At 41.6% G+C, this 19,722-nt stretch overlaps 1 protein-coding gene across 3 annotated transcripts in view; it reads right to left on the bottom strand.

Annotated features, from left to right (window-relative positions):
* Positions 1 to 19,722, bottom strand: part of dnah7 (dynein, axonemal, heavy chain 7) — a 213,468-nt gene that overhangs the window by 69,618 nt on the left and 124,128 nt on the right. For all 3 annotated transcript variants that reach the window (XM_057852777.1, XM_057852775.1, XM_057852778.1), the window contains 7 exons: positions 16,270 to 16,499; positions 15,859 to 16,189; positions 11,347 to 11,690; positions 10,992 to 11,172; positions 10,683 to 10,868; positions 6,902 to 7,065; positions 6,497 to 6,651 (listed from right to left, as the gene is read on the bottom strand). In XM_057852777.1, the coding sequence (XP_057708760.1) occupies positions 6,497 to 6,651; positions 6,902 to 7,065; positions 10,683 to 10,868; positions 10,992 to 11,172; positions 11,347 to 11,690; positions 15,859 to 16,189; positions 16,270 to 16,499 (1,591 nt within the window). The remainder of the gene's footprint in view (positions 1 to 6,496; positions 6,652 to 6,901; positions 7,066 to 10,682; positions 10,869 to 10,991; positions 11,173 to 11,346; positions 11,691 to 15,858; positions 16,190 to 16,269; positions 16,500 to 19,722) is intronic.

The raw sequence follows: 19,722 nt of genomic DNA, 5'->3' as shown, positions 1-19,722 counted from the left end.
TCGCGGCCATTTTTAACGTTACGCGCATGCGCAAAACCCGCAAGGTAGCAATTTTTGATGGGTTGCAAATTTTGTCAGAACACCGGTCTGCTGCGTGATGAAGAGGACGACACGCTAAGGAGTGAGCTTGAAGAGTCAGCTAAGTGCCGTGTTGCTGGCGCTGTTTGGAAAGAAAAGTTAAGGTATTGTAACGATGACAAATAGTAACCCGTTAAGTTAGGTTGCAATTCTTTATTTTGGAAACTCGTCGAACAACACACGACTGCTGCCTCTAGCAGCCGACGCACACACACAGACACACCCGTAACAACAACGACAGCATGTCTCTTGCTCTTCCGCACCTCCCTTACCTGTAAGTCACGCGCTGTATCATAACCCGATTTGTTAAAATATGGTATTTAAACTTGGAAAACTGTGTATTTCTTTATAAATATTTCAGTTTAATATGTGGGCACACGCGGCTTATAGGCAGGAGAGGCTTATGTATGTACAAAATGCTTTTTCCTTTAAAAATGTACTGGGTGAGGCTTGTAATCCGGGGCGCTCAATGGTCCGGAATTTACGGTATGTAATTTATGATTAAAAAATCTCAACCTGTCTCTCATGCCAGTTTTCACATTCGTGCACACTAATGAGCAATCAGCAGCACAAAATAAATTACTACAAATGCTTGCCATCGTATAAATATTCATGCAGAGCCCCATTAAGTATGATAATGCTGTTTTCGTGTTGGAAACATTAACACAATCTATAAATGACAGAATGCCTCTAGGTGGCCCGCAAAGCATTTTAAGTGGCATCCAAAGACACGGACGGCAGTGAGGTTGACGAGTTTTGCCTCGCTAGATAAACTAGGCCAGTGCATGCTATTGTTAATATTTCATTTGTGTTCGTAATCAACACATGCCTCACTTATGAAGCCACTAAGTTGGATGTTATCTGTCAAATAAAAAGACTTTGTAAGCTACATTTTGTCCAGCAATAAAGAGTAGAACTGGAAAATGAGTAGAACTATTAAGACTCACGGATGACTAATAGAGTCTTTTGGAAAAGAGGGCACACCCAGGGGTTGCCAACTCCCTGAAAAAAAAATATATATAGGGGACACCTCTTTGGTAGAGCCGGTGTTCTGGAATTCCTTCTACCCATGCTAGACTTCCTACCAACGCCCAGTGCACTTGCACACGCATGCACACATCAGGTAAAACCTGCGGGAATTTAGTATTTTCGTTTGGATTGGGTAAGCATTGTGTTTTCTTGTGGTAGTTTTAAAGCAAAGTATTGATCTGTTGACCACATTAGTCATATTGTGCAGTGATCTCCAACCACCGAGCCCGGGACCGGTACTGGTCCGTGGCGCAATTGCTACTGGGCCATATAGAAATAATGAATAATTTATTAACCATAGACGTCACCATCAGTTGACGGGAAATGGGGCATTGGGCCGCTCCGAAAGGGGCCTATTTTCAAAAACTTAAAATTCAAATATATTCAAAACCAAAGCCGCTAGTGACCTAAATCCAAAACAGGCATATGCAATATAAGTCTCCACGAGCAGCGGCATAAAAAATTTCAAAGTCATTCCCTAATAACATCCTGATTAATTAATTTTTATCCGAGTATAACACAACTTAAAATGGCTATAATATTCTCAGATTTTACGCTAGATACACAAAAATCACCAAATGCAGAGATAATCACCTATACTTTCAGGATCAATAGCAATATTTAACATCTCATATAAGGTTTTTTTTATTTAGTGCAATTTTGACAAGTTTTCAACAACTAATAAATAACTTGAGGAAAGCATGCAGAATCATCTTGTCTCACCAAAAGCAAATTTTGCATTTTTCTATATTACAATCAAAACTTATTCAGGTTGAATTCTGAGGTCACTATTGCCTCAGCATGTCTTACCGGCTATCCTGCCTGTGTTGTTTTTAGATTGAAATGTTACATAAAATAAAATTCAAAAAGCCGATTTCTTTTGTATGGAAGCAGAAATGTCTGAATTACTAGTGTTTTTCCCAAAATACGGACAGTTGGCCAAAAATTACCTGATCTATCTGAATGTAAAATTGAGCTATTGTGTTTGGCTACAAAATACAACGTGGCGGCCATCACAAAACAAAAAGCTTTTTAAGTGGAAATTTCTTGTAAATAAATACGTAAATCCCCGAATTTCTATAGCTATGAACATAAAACAGGCCAGATTCTTGGTTAAAAGCAAAAAAAACGGGCAGTTATCATTTATTTTACGTAAATATTTCTGGCTAAAGTTATGTAAATTTTTTCCATCAATTTTGTTCACAACGTTCAAAGCGCATGCATGGGTCTGTTTTATATCATAATTACCTTGAATCCTCGACCAAATTACTCTTGAGACACTCCTGCCTGCTTTTATGCACTAAAACTTACGTCTGTTTCCAGCTAAATCCGGCGTTAGAACACAGCGTGTTTGAGTTTATCGCAGTGAAAGCTCCCACGACGCTCTGCCTGGTCGGCCCCGTACAGGAAGCCATGGCGCAATATCTGTAGGAGCTGTCTCGCCAAATCGTGAAGTCTATGTGTTAACGACTGCAATATAGCCGCTTGCCACATCTATACTATTCAGAGTTTTGTTAGAGGTAATTAATTTCACCCTGTTTAGCCGCATTTAGTCGCATTTATCCTACACATTTATTCGCATTTATTCTCAGTTACGTTTAACACACTATCTTTTGTCTATAAGTAGATTTACCTTAATAGCCCTTTCCTCTTCATGTTCAAGCAGTAGAATAGTCAGAACCCTGTTTTGCAGTCACAGTGAAACCGTAAATTACTGAAGTTTGGTGAAGATTCAATACTTCTGCTTGATTTACTTCCGTATAATATAAGTGGGCCACAAACCCGGTTAAACATAACACAAGGAAAAGTACGTATTGTTTAGCGGAAGGGCGCTAGGGTCACAGGGGGACATAGGTTGCGCCACAGGCTGACCTAGGCGTCTGGACCGGAGGTGCCTTTTTCGTCTGTACACCTGCTCATCACGGCTAATTATCTTACGAATGAAGTATATAAGAAAAGTGCCTGGCTGTTGAAAGTTACTGATACTTCTGCTTTTCTGTAATTGCTCAGACTAGAGAACTATCAGCCAGATATCTGTAACTGTCGATTGCTTTGTCTCTGGAATCAATACATTCGGAACAAATTGCAAATCAAGGTTTGTGACTCTTTTATTTAGATTAGCATTTAATTATTAGTATACCCCTCTTCTGAGTAACGAACACGATTAAAGTTAGGACAGAGGAGTAATCCGGTATCTCTTGACCCTTAATAGGGTCCCGGACCCTCACAGTAGGTATTTTAAACCTAACAGTATAGACAGACCCGGCGGCATGGGCGGGCATTAGGGGCTAGGCCCGCCATGAGAGACTGCTGTGCCCGCCCTGGCATGATTAGACTGTACTGTGTATTTTTTTATTTTTAATCTTCCACAAAAGTACACACACACACACGGAGAGGACGAACCCTCTATTCCGGTGTTTTTCAACTGATTGTGCCGCCACCGTGAGAGATCTTCTGGTGTGCGCGAGAAATTATCCAATGTCGATTTTTTTTTAACATCGTCGGGCAAAGTTGCAGTAGGAAGGAAGGAGTAGGCAAAAAGTTCTCGGTTGTGTACAGATGAGCGAGGCATTTCTCGTGTTGCGTTCAAGAACTGCTCTGATTTCTAGCCATCAGCCACCTTGCTCTCCGCAACAATGCTGACCCCAGCATGTCTACTGTTCATCATTTAACTCGTCAAGTGTCGATATACACAAAAGTGTCCTTTCCATTTTATCCATATGTGACGACATTCAATCCTCCCTCTGTGTTTTATTCCAACACATTATTGAGGACAGCAAGGTGGGTGATGGCTAGAAATCCGAGCAGTTCTTGAACGCGACACGAGCAGCTATCTAGCGCCATGGTGCCATACAAGCTTAAACGTCATCTCCAAATGAACGCCCTCCGCTTCAGAACAAGTCGATAGACTATTTTGTTTGCCTTTGTGAAAACACAGAGAAATGGCTAACTTTTTGGAGAAAAACTACAAAGGTAAATAAGAAAGCCCTGAAAGCCAGTTACTTTGTTGCTAAATCCAATAAGTCCCAAAATGTGGCAGAGACATTAATACTACCTGCCTGCAAAGCCATTGTCAGCGAGATGACCAGCCCTGATGTGCTTAAAGACATTGCTCAAGTCCCCCTGTCTGATAATTCTGAGTTTTTCAAGCCTAACTGCTAAAAAAAAATTAAAAATAAAAACCGAGAGAGACAGAGCTGTTGAAGAAGATTCCTGCCAGTTTTTTGGCTTTGTGTTCATCTTAACAGGCTCAAGTTTCACACTGAGTAAGTATAAATAATGAGAAATTATTTTATAATAAAATATACTGTAAAGAAAATAATTTTGGAACATTTAGGTGTGGTGTGCTGTGAGATTTTTTTCCAATGTAAAAACGTCCCGTGACTTAGAAAAGGTTGAAAAACACTGCTCCATTCATCCTATCTTGATCTGTCGTCATTCAATTCAACCAATCTGATCAGCGAATGAAGGCAATGTCTAGCCAATCACAGATAAGGGGGGCGGGCCGAGTAGTCGGCCATTGGGTACTGCTACTGGATAAGGATTATTTCGGTAATAGAAATGGCGATTGAGCGGCTCCTCCGTTGCTAATTCAAATTGGAATGGACATCCGTGTTTTTTTCAAGAAACTTAAGACGAACTCAAACCATTACAAAGACGCAGCCAAAAGTCAACATGAAGGGATAGCGCTGCCACCCCCTGCAGTTTCACTGACTGATATCATAAACAAGTAATATAACAGGTAAAAACGCCACTGTTCAGGCTAAATTGGCTAAACGTTGAAGTGTGCCCCCCCACCCCTCCAAAAAATGTAATGCCCCCCCTGTAATTTCTTTCTGCAGCCGAGTCTGAGTATAGATGTGTGTACGTTACACTTGTGGTTGGCCGCCATTATTGGGGTGTTTGCACACTTAGCACGCTCAGCGTCAGACATTGTAAACAGTAACGTTAGCTGGTGTTGGTGTGTGCTGCGGGCGGCGACGTCTTTGGGCAGCTGTTTTACGGGGAAAAGGCCACCTGCTGAGCCTGAAGAGGAGCCTACAACCAAGTCCATTCTGCATAATAAGTGGCTAAAACCTAGCAAACAAGGCAACAAAAGCAAATACACATCCCTCGTGGCGAAGCCAATAAACCTTTCACGAGTGGAGAATAGCTCATTATGCCTGCAACCGAGGATTTGCCATCAAGTTTTAGGATAGGCTGCTGTTAAAAAAGGTTGATTCACCGTATGGTGAGTTACATTTCACTGCACTTAAGGTTCGTTTTTATCCCCATCATGTTATTTTTAATATTTACTGTCATTTTCTACCCATATCACACCGGATCGTGGTGCAAAAAAGGTTGGGGACCACTGGTTGATAGTAGAGTATAATAATAACAGTTTATATAGATGAAGTTGTACTGAGAAAAAAAATGCACCATTATTAAAAAAAAAAAAAAGATCAGAAACCAGTAAGCATTTACTCACAATGTTACTCATTACTTGAGTATTCCTTTCAACACTTTTTTTACTTGTACTTCAGTAAATTTTTGGATGACTACTTTGACTTGAGTAATATTATTTAGAAATAACGCTAGTCTTACTCGAGTAATTTTTTTGGCGACTCTACCCACCTCTGTATATCGTTTTAAAAAGGTGTCACTGTTTAAAAAAAAAAAAGGAAGTGACAGGATGCTACCAAAATCTTCCATTAGATTGGTGAGTTAGATTAGCTCACTGGCTGGCATTGACAATGCCAGAAATCCAATTAATTTTGACTGGATTGGACATCTAGCACTGTCAATGGCACTGAAACCAGAGCATTCACAGCCAGTCATGTGGGCATTTACAGTTCACATACTGTTCATACATTTTGTTGTTACATTTTGATTTTAGGTCACTTCCCATTCATTTGGGAACATTCTTGAGTCACTTCCTTTTTACTAACCCAATAAAAACAGGAAGTAAGATGTAAATGCCCCAAAATCAACAGAAGGTGACGTGTAAGTGCCCCAAAAGGAAAAGGAAGAGACCGAAAATCGACAGGAAATGACGTGAAATATCCCAAAATTAACTCGTTGCCTGCCACTGGATGCCACTGACGGTGATAAACTCATTCCAATTCGCAGCAAAAGAATCGGAATTGCTTGTTTTTCTGTTCATTAGTTGTTTTGTAGAATATCCTAGAATCTTTATCTGACCCACGTATCGATCGTAAGGTCATCGCTATAGTGAGCCTTTGATTGCAAATCGTATCGTATCATACGGTTCCCACCCCTAATACAATCTCATCCCAGTGGTGAATACTGCCCCCAAAAGGAAGCTAAAGAAACTGTGCCCCACTGTGCTACAAAAAGACAAGGGAGGTATACCAAAAGGCATACTGAATATTGAGTACATCACCCCCACCTGGTGTTCCAAACTGAATGCAGTTCTCCAGGGTGCGAACGAAGCCGGGATCACTCAATTTAATGACTGCCAGGTTGTTCACCTTCTCCATGTTTTTGATCCATTTGTTGGCCTGGCCCTGGGGATCGATCATCAGAGGCCAACGCCTGGCGTTTCTGTTCAAAGACACACACACGAACACGCAAACAGTGAAATGGTAACATATTGAATATCAATACACAACACATTTCAGAAACATGCATGATGGTTGGTTGAAGACAAAGCTATTCATAGGGAATGTGGGAATCTGTTTTTAAGTGGCCCACTTTTAATTGGTGACCATTTGAACATGTAGCTCATTTCTATTACTAAAACAAAGGATGAGTTGGGCTCATCCGCAACCCAAACGAGAACTCCGCTACTCACGAGATAATGATGCCATTATCGATGGAAAAGCCGTCTGTCGGCAGGCCTGCGATGGTCCAAGCCCGAATTTTGACCTGCTCACCCAGGGAAGCCGTGAGAGTAATGCTGGATGAGGAGGGAATTTCCTTCTCTTTACAACTGCTTGACCACTCACTGATCTGCTCCTGTAGAACAGCGAATACATACGGTATTGGTTTAGCCGACATGTTATCATCCATAACATTATGTGCTTGTGTACATTGCACAACTGTATTTCCCCTTTCTCAATTGCTCTTCCTGTGACATGAAACAAACGAAATGATAATTAATACACATCTGATCAAGTTCACCAGCTCATATTTTTCCCAGGAGGAGACAGAACTGTTAATTAAAGCAATTAAGCACGATTTAACACAACCCAATTTGTCATATTCTTTCCTGCTTGCATTTGGGACAAATTCGGATGAATTCCCAAGTAGGACTTCATTAAGATCTTGCATTTACACAAAATGCCTGCTTCAAACTGTTGGAATAAAATAAAATTGCATCCAATCTCGTTTATTTTTACTCTACATACACGCATATAATTAACGACTAGACATGTGCCAATTAAGTTTCAAGGTATGCCTTGGTATGAAAATGTCGCGGTTTCAAAACCGCAAAATTTTTACGTCATGCCATCTCTACGATATTTTTATGTCTAGAAAATGCAGAGAGAAATCTCTCGCTTGCAGGTGCAAGGCTCAACCGACCCCCACCGGTTGTTGCTCAGTGTCATTGAGTCAGCTGTGCTACACGATAGCTGGAGGAAGTGAAACTCCTGAACTTTTTCCCCCATCGAATAAAACGAAATCGCTGGTATGGGAATATTTCGGCTACAGAAAAGCGAGACGGCCCGCGGCTTAGAGGAGGCGGGCCAACCGACATGTAAAACATGTTTGCGGAGGGTGGCTGTCGAGGAGGCAATACCTCCAATTTGTTTTTTTATATGCACTTTGTATTTATATAGGCTTTTAAAATGGAACCTGAGTTCTATTTTCTCACCATCAACATGTAAATGTGAACTGATGAGACAATCCTTGAAACCTTGATGTGACAGTGCAAATGACAGTTTGTGCATCGATATTGATGTAACAGTGCAAAAATGCTGTAATCCAACAGAGGAAATATTGCAAATGCAATACCCAAACTGAAACAGATGTCCAACAACATATAAATTGTTGAGAAGCAAGTGACAATGTTGTTGCATTAGCAGTGCACTGACAGTGAAATTTCAGTGCAAACTTGATTTTATGCTGGCAGCTCTTCTATGGACCACTCCGAATGCAATACACACAAAACAGTCTATCCAAGCCAAAATGAGGTCAAGTTAGATTTCTGGCGTTTTTTAGACTTTTTGATTTGTCCCGACCAGTGTTGTCAGTAACGCGTTACTGTAATCTGATTACTTTTTTTCAGTTACGAGTCATCTAACGCGTTCATTTATCCAAACAAGTAATCTGATTGACTGATTGACTGAAGTTAGTTTCCTTAGTAGAAGTTAGTGTCTGTGCGTTACTATTTTGTTATTGCCTCATAATGTATGTACAATGAAGAATATCGTAGTCATGTACAAAGAGCATTTTGAATGAATGAATGCTAGAAAGGTCCCCGATACATGTTTCCATGGTAACCATTCACCGCTACTTTCTGTTTTGGTCTCGAGTCACACACACTCAGTGGTGTGGGACAGAGAAATGCGTGGGCAAGGCACATTCAAGCTGAGTGTTGAGAAATACGACGGAATGTTGATCTGTGTACCGTATTTTTCGGACTATAAGTCGCACCAACCATAAAATTCCCAACGAAGAGGAAAAAAAAAGTCGCATTTTTGGGGGAAATTTACTTGATAAAATCCAACACATAGAACAGATATGTCATCTTGAAAGGAAATTTAATATAAAAATACAAGAGAACAACATGCTAAATAAGTGTACAGTATGATGAACAACAAAATGCGAATATACTGTCCTCACCAGGACGCTACGGCTCTGTCCTGGCAATACAGCGAGCTAAACTCCCAAATGACGATGCTGGACGTCCGTATAATTTGCTGACTCAATTTTGCCCTCGATACCAAACAGGTTTGCATCAACATAAATAAATAATAATCAGGTGCCACAAACGGTTTGCATGCGTTCGCTAGCATTAGCACATCGTTCAAACAACCACACAACTGGCTCCAAGTGTCCGATCGCAGGTGGAAAACACACAACAACAACAGAAAAGATGGTACACCCAGGTGTTGCCTCTGTAGAGATATTTTACAAGCATAAACAATGAACGTAGGTTCGCAGCTCTCTCTCGCTCTCTCTCTCTCTCACTCGCTCGCTCAGAGACGCTGTGTTGCTGTCAAGTCTTCTTCTGGTGTGTGAGCACTCTTCTTTGCGTAAAAAAGTGCGAGTGCGCCCCCACGTGGGCGTAAAAGCGCCACAAACTAAAAGCATGCATTTCAATATAAAAAAAGTCAATAATACAATTAAACACACATTGCCAAAGGCAGAACGCAAACGTGGACATACCTATTAAGAGTTATTCAGATAAGTATAGCATAAAGAACATGCTAACAAGTTTACCAAACCATTAGTGACTCTCCAAAACACCAAAATAAAATGTGAAATGATATCATAATATGTTAATAATTTTACACATAAGTTGCTCCTGAGTATAAGTCGCACCGCCAGCCAAACTATGAAAAAAAAACTGCAACTTATAGTCCGAAAAATACGCTGTGTATATCCATGAATGAAGGTGAGTATTTTTCCTTCATTCTGGAGTGTATCAGCAATACATTGGACCCCCTACATGCGCGGCCATTTCGTAGCTTTGTCGTTGCAACAACGGGCAGTCATCGCTACAAGTTGGCAAGCTTTGTTTACATCATATTCATGTTGCACATTTATGCCGTGAGGTTATGTGTTCATTAAGCATCACGGTATGTGTTGTAAGTCCGATTGAGTGTAAAGTGCTTAGTTGCCACCACGTTTTGTGGCCAAATTGACCACGTGTGTGTACGCCGTACTTCCAGGTTGAGCGTGCGCATCCTTGCCCGCCCCCACCTTTGTGTTTATTGCACTGTGCAATTCATTTGTGTGTTGTTGCTTATTGTGCAGTCAATTTGCATTGTTTTACATTGGCACTGATATGCTGTTAACCCCAATCCCAAATTCAGAATTTTTGACATTTGCTTAATCTTCGAGTTGGCGGGGTTTAATTAGTCGGTGGAGTTGATTTCAACAAATTCCATACAATTTGTCAGTTACTTGTCAGTTTGAGAGCTCCGGCGGGGAATAAGCTAGCGCGAGTTAACGGTGGTTGAAATCAACTCCATCGACTAATTAAACCTTGCCAACTCGAAAATTAAGCCTTACGTAAAAAATTATTATTTTCCCCTTTAAATTAAATTGTCGGAAAGTCAATTACATGCGATGACATTTTTCTGTTGTCATTTTTATGTTGAGGCGACAAAAGTAGAAAAATTGGTAAAGAGCAACTGATAAATTACTTTGAAAGTATCTTAGTTACTTTGATAATGACGTCATCAGTAAAGTAACTAGATTACTTTTTTGAGGTGATAATCAGTAATCAGTAATTAGATTACTTTTTCAAGTAATCTGTGACAACTGTTCCCGATATGAGACAAGTCTACCAAATTACATGTCAATCAGTTGTTGGCTGCAAATTTATTTCCAACTTTTCTGGAGGCAACCGAGTGCTGGTGTTTATGACCCCCAAAATACATCAATTTTCAGTGGCTGCCTACCAGTCTGAAGCTGGAAGTGAACGCTCCTAAGTAAGCCACGATGCCTGCTGAGATGAGGATATCCCCTGTCAAGTTTTCGTAGAGAATTCCAAGCATGCGGGCCATTTCGTTCCAGCGTGTCTTCTCGCCGCCGAGGCCGCCAATCAGTTGCGTGGCGCGCTCTAGTTTCTTTTTGCACAAATCCACCTAGAAGCAACCATTGGCAGAAGTAGGACCAAGAAAGAATCGAATGCAAGGTTAGCTAAAGCTCGAGCCTGACAATGTCTTAAATGGCCGGCACACTAGCGAGCAGCTACAAAAATACAGAACCTGGTTCTCCAGTTCAACTTTCTTCTTTTTGTTGGACTCCAGAATCTGATTTAGTTTGGCCACTTGATCCTGCACTTCTTTGAGGGCAGCTTGCTTCTTCTGCAAGACCGTCATGGCCACCTCCAGTTCCGACTGGGCCTGCGCCAACTTCTCCTTCTTGGGAGCAACCACCTTAGCCACACTGCAGGACACACATCTCACGAGTCAATTTCTCAAATCCATATAATCACACTGAGAATAGACAAGGGGCGCAGATTTTTTTCCTCCAATAGTCCAAAGTATTACAATCATTACTATTAAGGATGTTTGACATTTTAAAACTTGGTGGACACATATGCCAAAGTCTTGAACGTACCCATCATACTTGTCCATGGCGCAAACCCATTTGCACAGGCCCTCAGCGGCGGTGGACGCCGTCCGAATCTTCTCTGGTACGAAGTCTGGGTTGCTAATGTACCTTTCTCTGATGACGGCCATGACGCTGACGGGGATGTTGTCCTTGTCAAACTCGCGCAAGCTCTGGAGGAATTTGAGGTCTCCCAGGAGCTTTTTGGCAGGACCCCAGTAGTCTTCAACTTTTTTGCCACTACCAGGGTCTGTAACACGATCCGCCTTAATCTTTTTCAGAATGCAGATGGCCTCCATGACCAGCTTGACGCCACTGGGGGGACTTTTCATGGACTTGACCAAAGTGATATCCTGAAGAATAAGACAGGATGTACAAAACATGTACACATTTTAGATAAGCAAGGACAGACAAATTTTTCAGGTTAAAGGGGAAGTTAAGAATTTTTGACATTAGGCTTCATCTTCGAGTTAGCAGGGGGTTCATGAGTCTGTGGAATGGGTTTCAAGAACTTCCGTGCAGTATGTTAGATATTTGAGTTTCAGGGCTCTAGAGTGGCCAAGCTAGAGCGAGTCAATGGGGTTTGCTAGTATGGCAATAAAAAAGAACATATGCACGCATGAGAATCACTGAAGACCCATGCAATCAATAGTGTTGGCTATGTTCTCAGTATAACGTTATTAAAATTTACCATTGTATGTCAATAATTGTAGTGTGAACAGCAACAGTTGTAATCCAGCAGCTCTGAAGGGAGCAGGGAACAGAGTTTTCACCGCTGATTTTTTTTTTCTTGTTTTTTTGGGGGGGGGGGGGGGGGGGGCTGGGGGGGGGGGCGAAAGGGACTCCCCATGCCCCAAATCAATCACCCTGACTCACTGTATTCTTTGACCACGACGTGGCTTACATTTCTCCTTTAAGGGCTGACCTTTAACACCGACAGATATTTAAACTGAATATTATCTTATCTAAATTATTTTAGAATATAAAATTATAAAAGATTTATATATTTAGCATAGTTACCCATTCGTCAGAAATAATCCAAACTGAAAATGGGTTTATTATAAAAAGAATAAATTTTACATACATCTATAGCTGATTCATATTTTCTCTTATATCAAAAATAAAACAATATGATGAATATATAGTGATTTTTAGGCTATGTATAATTTTATTATAAATAATTAACCACTTCAAAATAATATTCCTGTTTTTTTATTCATGTAATAAGTCAATAAAGCAAATTTAATGGGACTAATACAGATAAAACTAATATATTATATTTATTTATTTAATTATAGTATATTTTAATTATAAAACACCAGATTTCAGAAAAAATAATGCAACAAGTACTCCAAGCAGAGTTGATCATGATATCCAGGGGGGTTCAAACTATGCCCGCTGTCCAGTTTGTATTGGCCCGTAGCGAATTATGAAAATATCATTGATTATGTCCAGCACAAGAAGCTTATTTTCAACCAACATTCTGTTGCACTCCTCAGTGTATAACACTAGATGGCGCTAGCCACTTAAACAGTGCCTCTCCATGAGCTCAGTGGTCAAAATGTGAAAACATCAACAAAATGTGGAAATGAATGTAGGAAACAGGGAAGAGTGTCAGTCTAGGTAGTCCCTAGGTTACGAACGAGTTCCGTTCCTACGCTGGTGACATAACCCGAATTTCCACTTAAGTCGGATTATACCCTTTAAACACCCCTAAATCTCAAAATAAGTATCCAAAAACATGTATTATATGTCATTGTACTGTCCTCGGCAAGACGTTGGAGCTAAATCCTAGCTAGACAGTGAGCTCAACTCCCAAAATGACGATGTCAGGTGCCCGTGTGGTTTGCTGACTTTATTCAGATGCTCATGACATCACTTGCATAAATAAAAAGGAAATTAAATCTGTTTCATCTTCAACAACCGCAATTCACACGATTACTGGTTTCTAGATCAGAGAGCTGATTTGGGTACACTCTCCCCCTCCCAATCACTTAGCTAAGAGACTCCCCCACCACTCTCCCCTTCTTTGCCTGGTCAACAGGCCCCCACATTGTGTCGACCGGAAATACATCTAGCTGACAATAGCACCAACATATTCATAGTTAGTGTAGGCGTTCAATGTATTTCTTGTTGTTGTTTGTATTTCTTTTCTTCTGTTCCCTCATAACCCCTTTCTGTTCGCTGCTTTGTCATAATAAATGAGGTATGTTGAATGATCACAATGGGAGTATGACATACTCTCCATACTTCCATTTTCCTGAACGGGACAGGTTTAAAAAAAAAAAAAAAAAATGCCATTCAAACTTGGGTTTTACCTGCTGATGAACAACAACAATCCACACAAACGATTAGCATGTATCAGTTAGCGTCCGCACATCATCCAAAACAATCACATAAACTCGCCCAAGTATTTCACCACAATTAAAAAATACAATAACATTATAAAAAGTTTTGTATACAGGTGCTGCCTCTGTGGATACTTCACAAGCAGCAAATGTGCGCGCAGGCTTGCAGTTGTAAACTATCCCCTCTCTCTCACTCATCTCTCGGCCTACGCGTGTACATGCGCTCTTATTCGCGTGCAGAAGTACTACCTGCTCTGCGCCAAAATAAAAGAATGCATCACAAAACAAAAGTCAACATTATAGTGCCTATGACAGGATAAAAAAAAAAGTCTTAAATAGCATTATTATTATGTGAATTAAAATCATATTTTGAGATAATTCGACTATATACAACAATCTGGCATAGAGCAGATGAAGAGAAATGAGTCTTTTAATAAGTTGTTTAGCCCCACCTGTCATTATAGCGCTCCAGCGTCCCTAGCTGGGTCAGCAGAGTAATGATTTCAGCCGATTTAGAATCCAGCTCATTGAGGGGGAAGATAATGGGGAAGATTCAGAACGAGGAAAATGCAACAGAGAGCAGCAAAACCTAATCATTGTTTTAATCTCTCTACTAAATACTTTTACAGTATATTCTCTTTAAGTATTTTCCCCTATTTGCTAAATAAATGGTATGGTCATGACAAAAATAGTCTTGTGCTAAATGGAATATGAAATAAAAATGCATTAATTCAGTACAACAGGGCAAAATTACTGCATAATGGTCAAAACTGCCGACTACTTAAACCTCCCGAAGGGTATTTTATGCCACCGGAGTTAGTCTGGCTTTTGTCATTTCCCTGCACCAACTTCGGAGACTGAGGAAAGAGTGTAAACAATACAGGAGGCGTGACAGCTAGGCGACATGCTAACATGTACCGAGCGGCTCTTTCAAGTCTCTTTCTTGCCTTTCGAAAACTAAAAATCACACAAAACTATCCCGACTCATGTGAGACACGGCAGCGGGTGTGATTGTCCGATCGGCCAGCCCCCGGCAGCGAGCAAGATCCGATTCGTCGTACTGCTCCGGCCCCGGCGGGCAGGCAGTGCTCGTCGTCGGGGACAGAGGGGAGTGAACGCCGAAAATAGCGCATTCTTGGCGGACAAACCGGCCAACGTCAGAGTGGGGGGCTTCTCGGGGCCAAAGCCGGGGAAAGCGCTCCGTTGGTGGACACACGAAGAGGACCAAGGGGGGTGGAAGTCTACACAATCGAAAACAGGAGACTGGACTGTGGGGCTGCGCGGGGCCAAGCCGAGGAAAGCTATAGGCGGGAACGTCTTTATCGGCCTGCAACCATGGTGTGCGACAAGCCACCAGTCTTCAACCGTGTGACAGGGAGTATAGTCACCTACAAAATGCAAGCCACCTCCTTATTATTCGTTTGTCATAATCCCAGTATTTGACATGATATAAAACACGAAGCTTACTCACTTCCTTGTCTGTCCAATGGTTGTCGAGCCTGTTTTGCCCATCGCGGTGAACAAGGATCTTTTGGAAATCCAAAAAGCCTCACACCACTCTCCCTGGTGTATCAACAACAGCCTGCAGCACATTGGGCTGGCGTGACGCAAAAAATAAACGATGAATTAATTCGCAAAATCAGCTGAATCGGCAGTACTATAGTAATGGCTGTACTGTGAGATGGTTACTCAGCTGACGTCTCCTTCCTCACCCCGAGACTTGAGCCGGAAGTCACTCATTTTCATGGTTTGGGATTTAAAAAATTGAATAAATATATCGATCGCTTCCATACACATCCAAGCGGTCCATTTCATTCAGGACCATAAAATACAGCGTGTAATATGAAATAAACATGCTTTTTGTGTGTCACAGGCACTTTAAGAAAAAAGAAAAAAAAAAACGACTGGAGAGAAAATGGCTCTGGCATCGTAAAGTCAAAATCACATAGGCCGGGAACATCGTAACCCGGGGACTACGTCTTTTTAAGGCTGGCATTAAGTGATCATGTTCCACGGCCATCAACAGCCATAGACGTCAAATCCAACTTGACCAATAAGTTTATACTTAAAAATTTGAAAAAGATGAAGAATTTCAAGATTACCCTTGCAGCCTTATGTCTTCCTGAAAGGTTTGGACACCCTTGACATAATCAATCCTTTGCCAAATGCTTACATTTTGCGTGAGCGTGTCCAGCGCGGAAAGAGCCGCCTCCAAAATGGGCATAGTGACAGCCAAGTCAGCGTCGCACTCGTCTTTAATGGCTTTGGCAGCCATGGCCTGCTCGTTGGTGACGGCCTCGTCCATCTTCACCACTTTTTCTGTCTCGGCCGCCTCGGCCGACTCACGCTCCACCTGGACTACCATCTCGTCCACCTTTTTGCATGTCTCAATCAGCTGGGGCTGCAGCGCCTCCAGCTCCACTTGCATAGTGGCCACCTGGGATGACGCAGACTCTAATTTCTCCAGACCCACCACATATCGATTTTTCTGCGTCATTACTTCACTGGACACAGTAGATGAGAAAAGAGGAATATGAAGACTGAGAAGTTAAATGTAGAATGCGCTCACGGCTTGCGATCTTACGCTCGTTTGGCGTTCAGTAAAGTCTTGAAGGTAGAGATGAGTTCCAGGTAGGATGTGGGGGTGACGTAGTTGTGGCGCTGCAGTTCTTCCATGAAGCGAGAAGACATCTGAATGGTGGAAGTGTGAAAAGTCTTGCACATGTCAATGCAACCCATTCGGTGCTCATCCGACATCTCTACATCTTCCAGGAAGCGACAGGCCACAGCCTGGAGAGCGTCCTCGGGCCACGTCTGGCAAGGAGTTCAAACGTTATAGGCATTACTTGGCATTTTTTTGCTGGCTATAGTTTGGGAACCTGGAGGGTTCTGCAGACCTCTGTGAAGTTGGCCCCCACCAGACGCAAATTTATATAAAAATTATGTCAATTGTTTGTGCTATATTTGTTTCGTTTGTGTTGCCACGATTTTGCAGGTATTATATAGGGCTTTGCATTGCATAGTAAAATTATTTTTTAATTTTTTAATGGCGTTTCTTTGGCAGGCCACGCAGCCCGAACCGTCTGACCGATCGGCACCGGTCAGATATTGTAACGACAGGAATTTTCGCGCAACACAGGGAATTTTTCAAACCGCCCTGAAAACTGTTCGTTCCGTTTTTTGACAACAACAAAAAAAGTTTTTGTTTCTAAATGTATGTACTATTACAATTTTTCACCAAATCACATAATTTAGATATAAAAAATTCTGGGACAGTGAGGGGCATAAAAGTTTGGAAAGAATTTGGAAAAAACGGTTCCCTCAAAATATGCCAAAAACTGTCCCATTCATTTCCAACGGCATTTACTTTGCATTGACACCCAAGTACAGAGATGCCATTGAAAGCCATGTATGTCGATTCTATTGATGCCAACGTACTCAGATTCCATTGACGTATATGTAAGTGGATGCCATTGATGGATACAGTGCTGGCAAAAACTATAGACCCTACTCACATGACGTCACAACCACGCCTCCGCGCCATATTGTCTGTCAGTTCGTCGTGTTTACGCATTACCGCCACGTAAATTCCTCCTATTATGGCGTGTATTTCTGCTCGTTAACATTAATAATCATAATGGTGAAGGCGTGTGTGGCGGTTGGTTGCAGTAACAGAGAAAATAGACGGAGAGACTTGAAGTTCTACCCTATTCCGAGAGACCTGGAGAGGTGAGCGAGATGGACTGCTGCAATTCGACGAGAAAACTGGGCTCCAAACGATTACCACAGATTATGTAGTAGTCATTTTATATCTGGTAAGATGCATTTAATATATATTTAGAGAGTTTTGGGCTGACAACCACAATTAAGATCATTGCGAGGCTGATCGCCGACAACATACAGTACAGTTTCAAATTCAAGATGCTTATTTCTTCCACCATCATTATTTTTTGAATAATATTTAGCTGGTAACAAGTGAAAGAAGCTGGCCTCGTCTACGGATCACCAGTTAAACAGGGGTGTCCAAACTTTTTGCAAAGGGGGCCAGATTTGGTGTGGTAAAAATGTGGGGGGCTACCTTGGCTGATTTACGTAGAACAATATATTTAAACAAAGCAAGCCCTTCTGTGTGTCACATTTGCTTTATTATTATTTTTTTTAATTCATAATTTCAACAATCTCGCCTTTGTGGCGTTCTCTTTCGACACTCGGGCTCTTGCGAAATACTGCTGCTGTGAAATTAAACTAGCTTCAAGTCACTTTGATTTCTCGCTGCGTATCTTTCTTGTAATGTTGTCGTACATGTCAGCGTGTCTTGTTTGGTAATATCGCGTCACATCGAACTCTTTGAAAACAGCGACTGTCTCTTTGCAAATGAGGCAGACACAGTTGTTGCGTATTTTATTGAAGAAATAGTCCAATATCCACCTATCCTTGAAGCGTCGGCCATTGCAGTCAACAAGATAGTTGTAGATATCAGGGTAGCAGATGTCAGGCAGAGACGGCGAAGACAGCGGGTCGAAAAATATCGATTTAGGCATCAAATATGGATCTGGCGAATGGATCGACCGAAGCTTTTCCACATAACGCCTTTTATGCAACACATCCAATGAGTTTACAGCGTCTGAAAGCACCGGGGCTTCCATGAATTGTACTATAAATTGCACGATAAATTGAAACCATTGAGAATACGGATAAACAATGACTGACAATATGGCGGCCGGATACAGCGACACGTCATTGTGTGACGTTGGTGAGTAGGGTCTATTGGCACCCCTGCAATTCTGTCAGATAATGCTCAATTTCTCCCTGAAAATGATTGCAATTACAAATGCTTTGGTAGTAATATCTTCATTTATTTTGCTTGCAATGAAAAAACACAAAAGAGAATTAATTTTTTTTTTTTTTAAATCATTATCATTTTACACAAAACTCCAAAAATGGGCTAGACAAAAGTATTGGCACCCTCAGCCTAATACTTGGTAGCACAACCTTTAGATAAAATAACTGCGAACAGCTTCCGGTATCCATCAATGAGTTTCTTACAATGTGCTGGAATTTTAGACCATTCTTCTTTGGCCAACTGCTCCAGTTCTCTGAGATTTGAGGGGTGCCTTCTCCAAACTGCCATTAACAGGTCTCTATACAGGTGTTCTATAGGACTCAGGTCTGGACTCATTGCTGGCCACTTAAGAAGTCTTCAGTGCTTTCTCTCAAACCATTTTCTAGTGCTTTTTGAAGTGTGTTTTGGGTCATTGTCCTGCTGGAAGACCCATGACCTCTGAGGCAGACCCAGCTTTCTCACACTGGGCCCTACATTATGCTGCAAAATTTGTTGGTAGTCTTCAGACTTCATAATGCCATGCACACGGTCAAGCAGTCCAGTGCCAGAGGCAGCAAAGCAATCCTAAAACATCAGGGAACCTCTGCCATGTTTGACTTTGGGGACCATGTGCAGTCCAGTGCCAGAGGCAGCAAAGCAATCCTAAAACATCAGGGAACCTCTGCCATGTTTGATTTTGGGGACCATGTTCTTTTCTTGTTTTTTTCCCCCTGTAAACTCTATGTTGATGCCTTTTCCCAAAAAGCTGTACTTTTGTCTCATCAGACCAGAGAACATTCTTCCAAAACGTTTTTGGCTTTCTCAGGTATGTTTTGGCAAACTTCAGCCTGGCTTTTTCATGTCTCTGGGTCAGACATGGGGTCTTCCTGGGTATCCTACCATGGAGTTCCTTTTCATTCAGACGCCGACGGACAGTACGGGTTGACTGTTGTACCATCAGACTGCAGGACAGCTTGAACTTAATTGGATGTTAGTCGAGGTTCTTTAACCACCATCCGCACAATCTTTAGTTGAAATCTCTCGTCAATTTTTCTTTTTTGTCAACATCTAGGGAGGTTAGCCACAGTGCCAGGGGCTTTTACACTTACTGATGACACTGCGCACGGTAGACACAAGAACATTCAGGTCTTTGGAGATGGACTTGTAGCCTTGAGATTGCCCATTCTTCATCCCAATTTTGCTTCTCAAGTCCTC

This window comes from Corythoichthys intestinalis, chromosome 12 (genome assembly GCF_030265065.1).
Source record: "Corythoichthys intestinalis isolate RoL2023-P3 chromosome 12, ASM3026506v1, whole genome shotgun sequence".
NCBI lineage: Eukaryota > Metazoa > Chordata > Actinopteri > Syngnathiformes > Syngnathidae > Corythoichthys > Corythoichthys intestinalis.
This window is presented reverse-complemented; position numbering and strand designations above follow the sequence as displayed.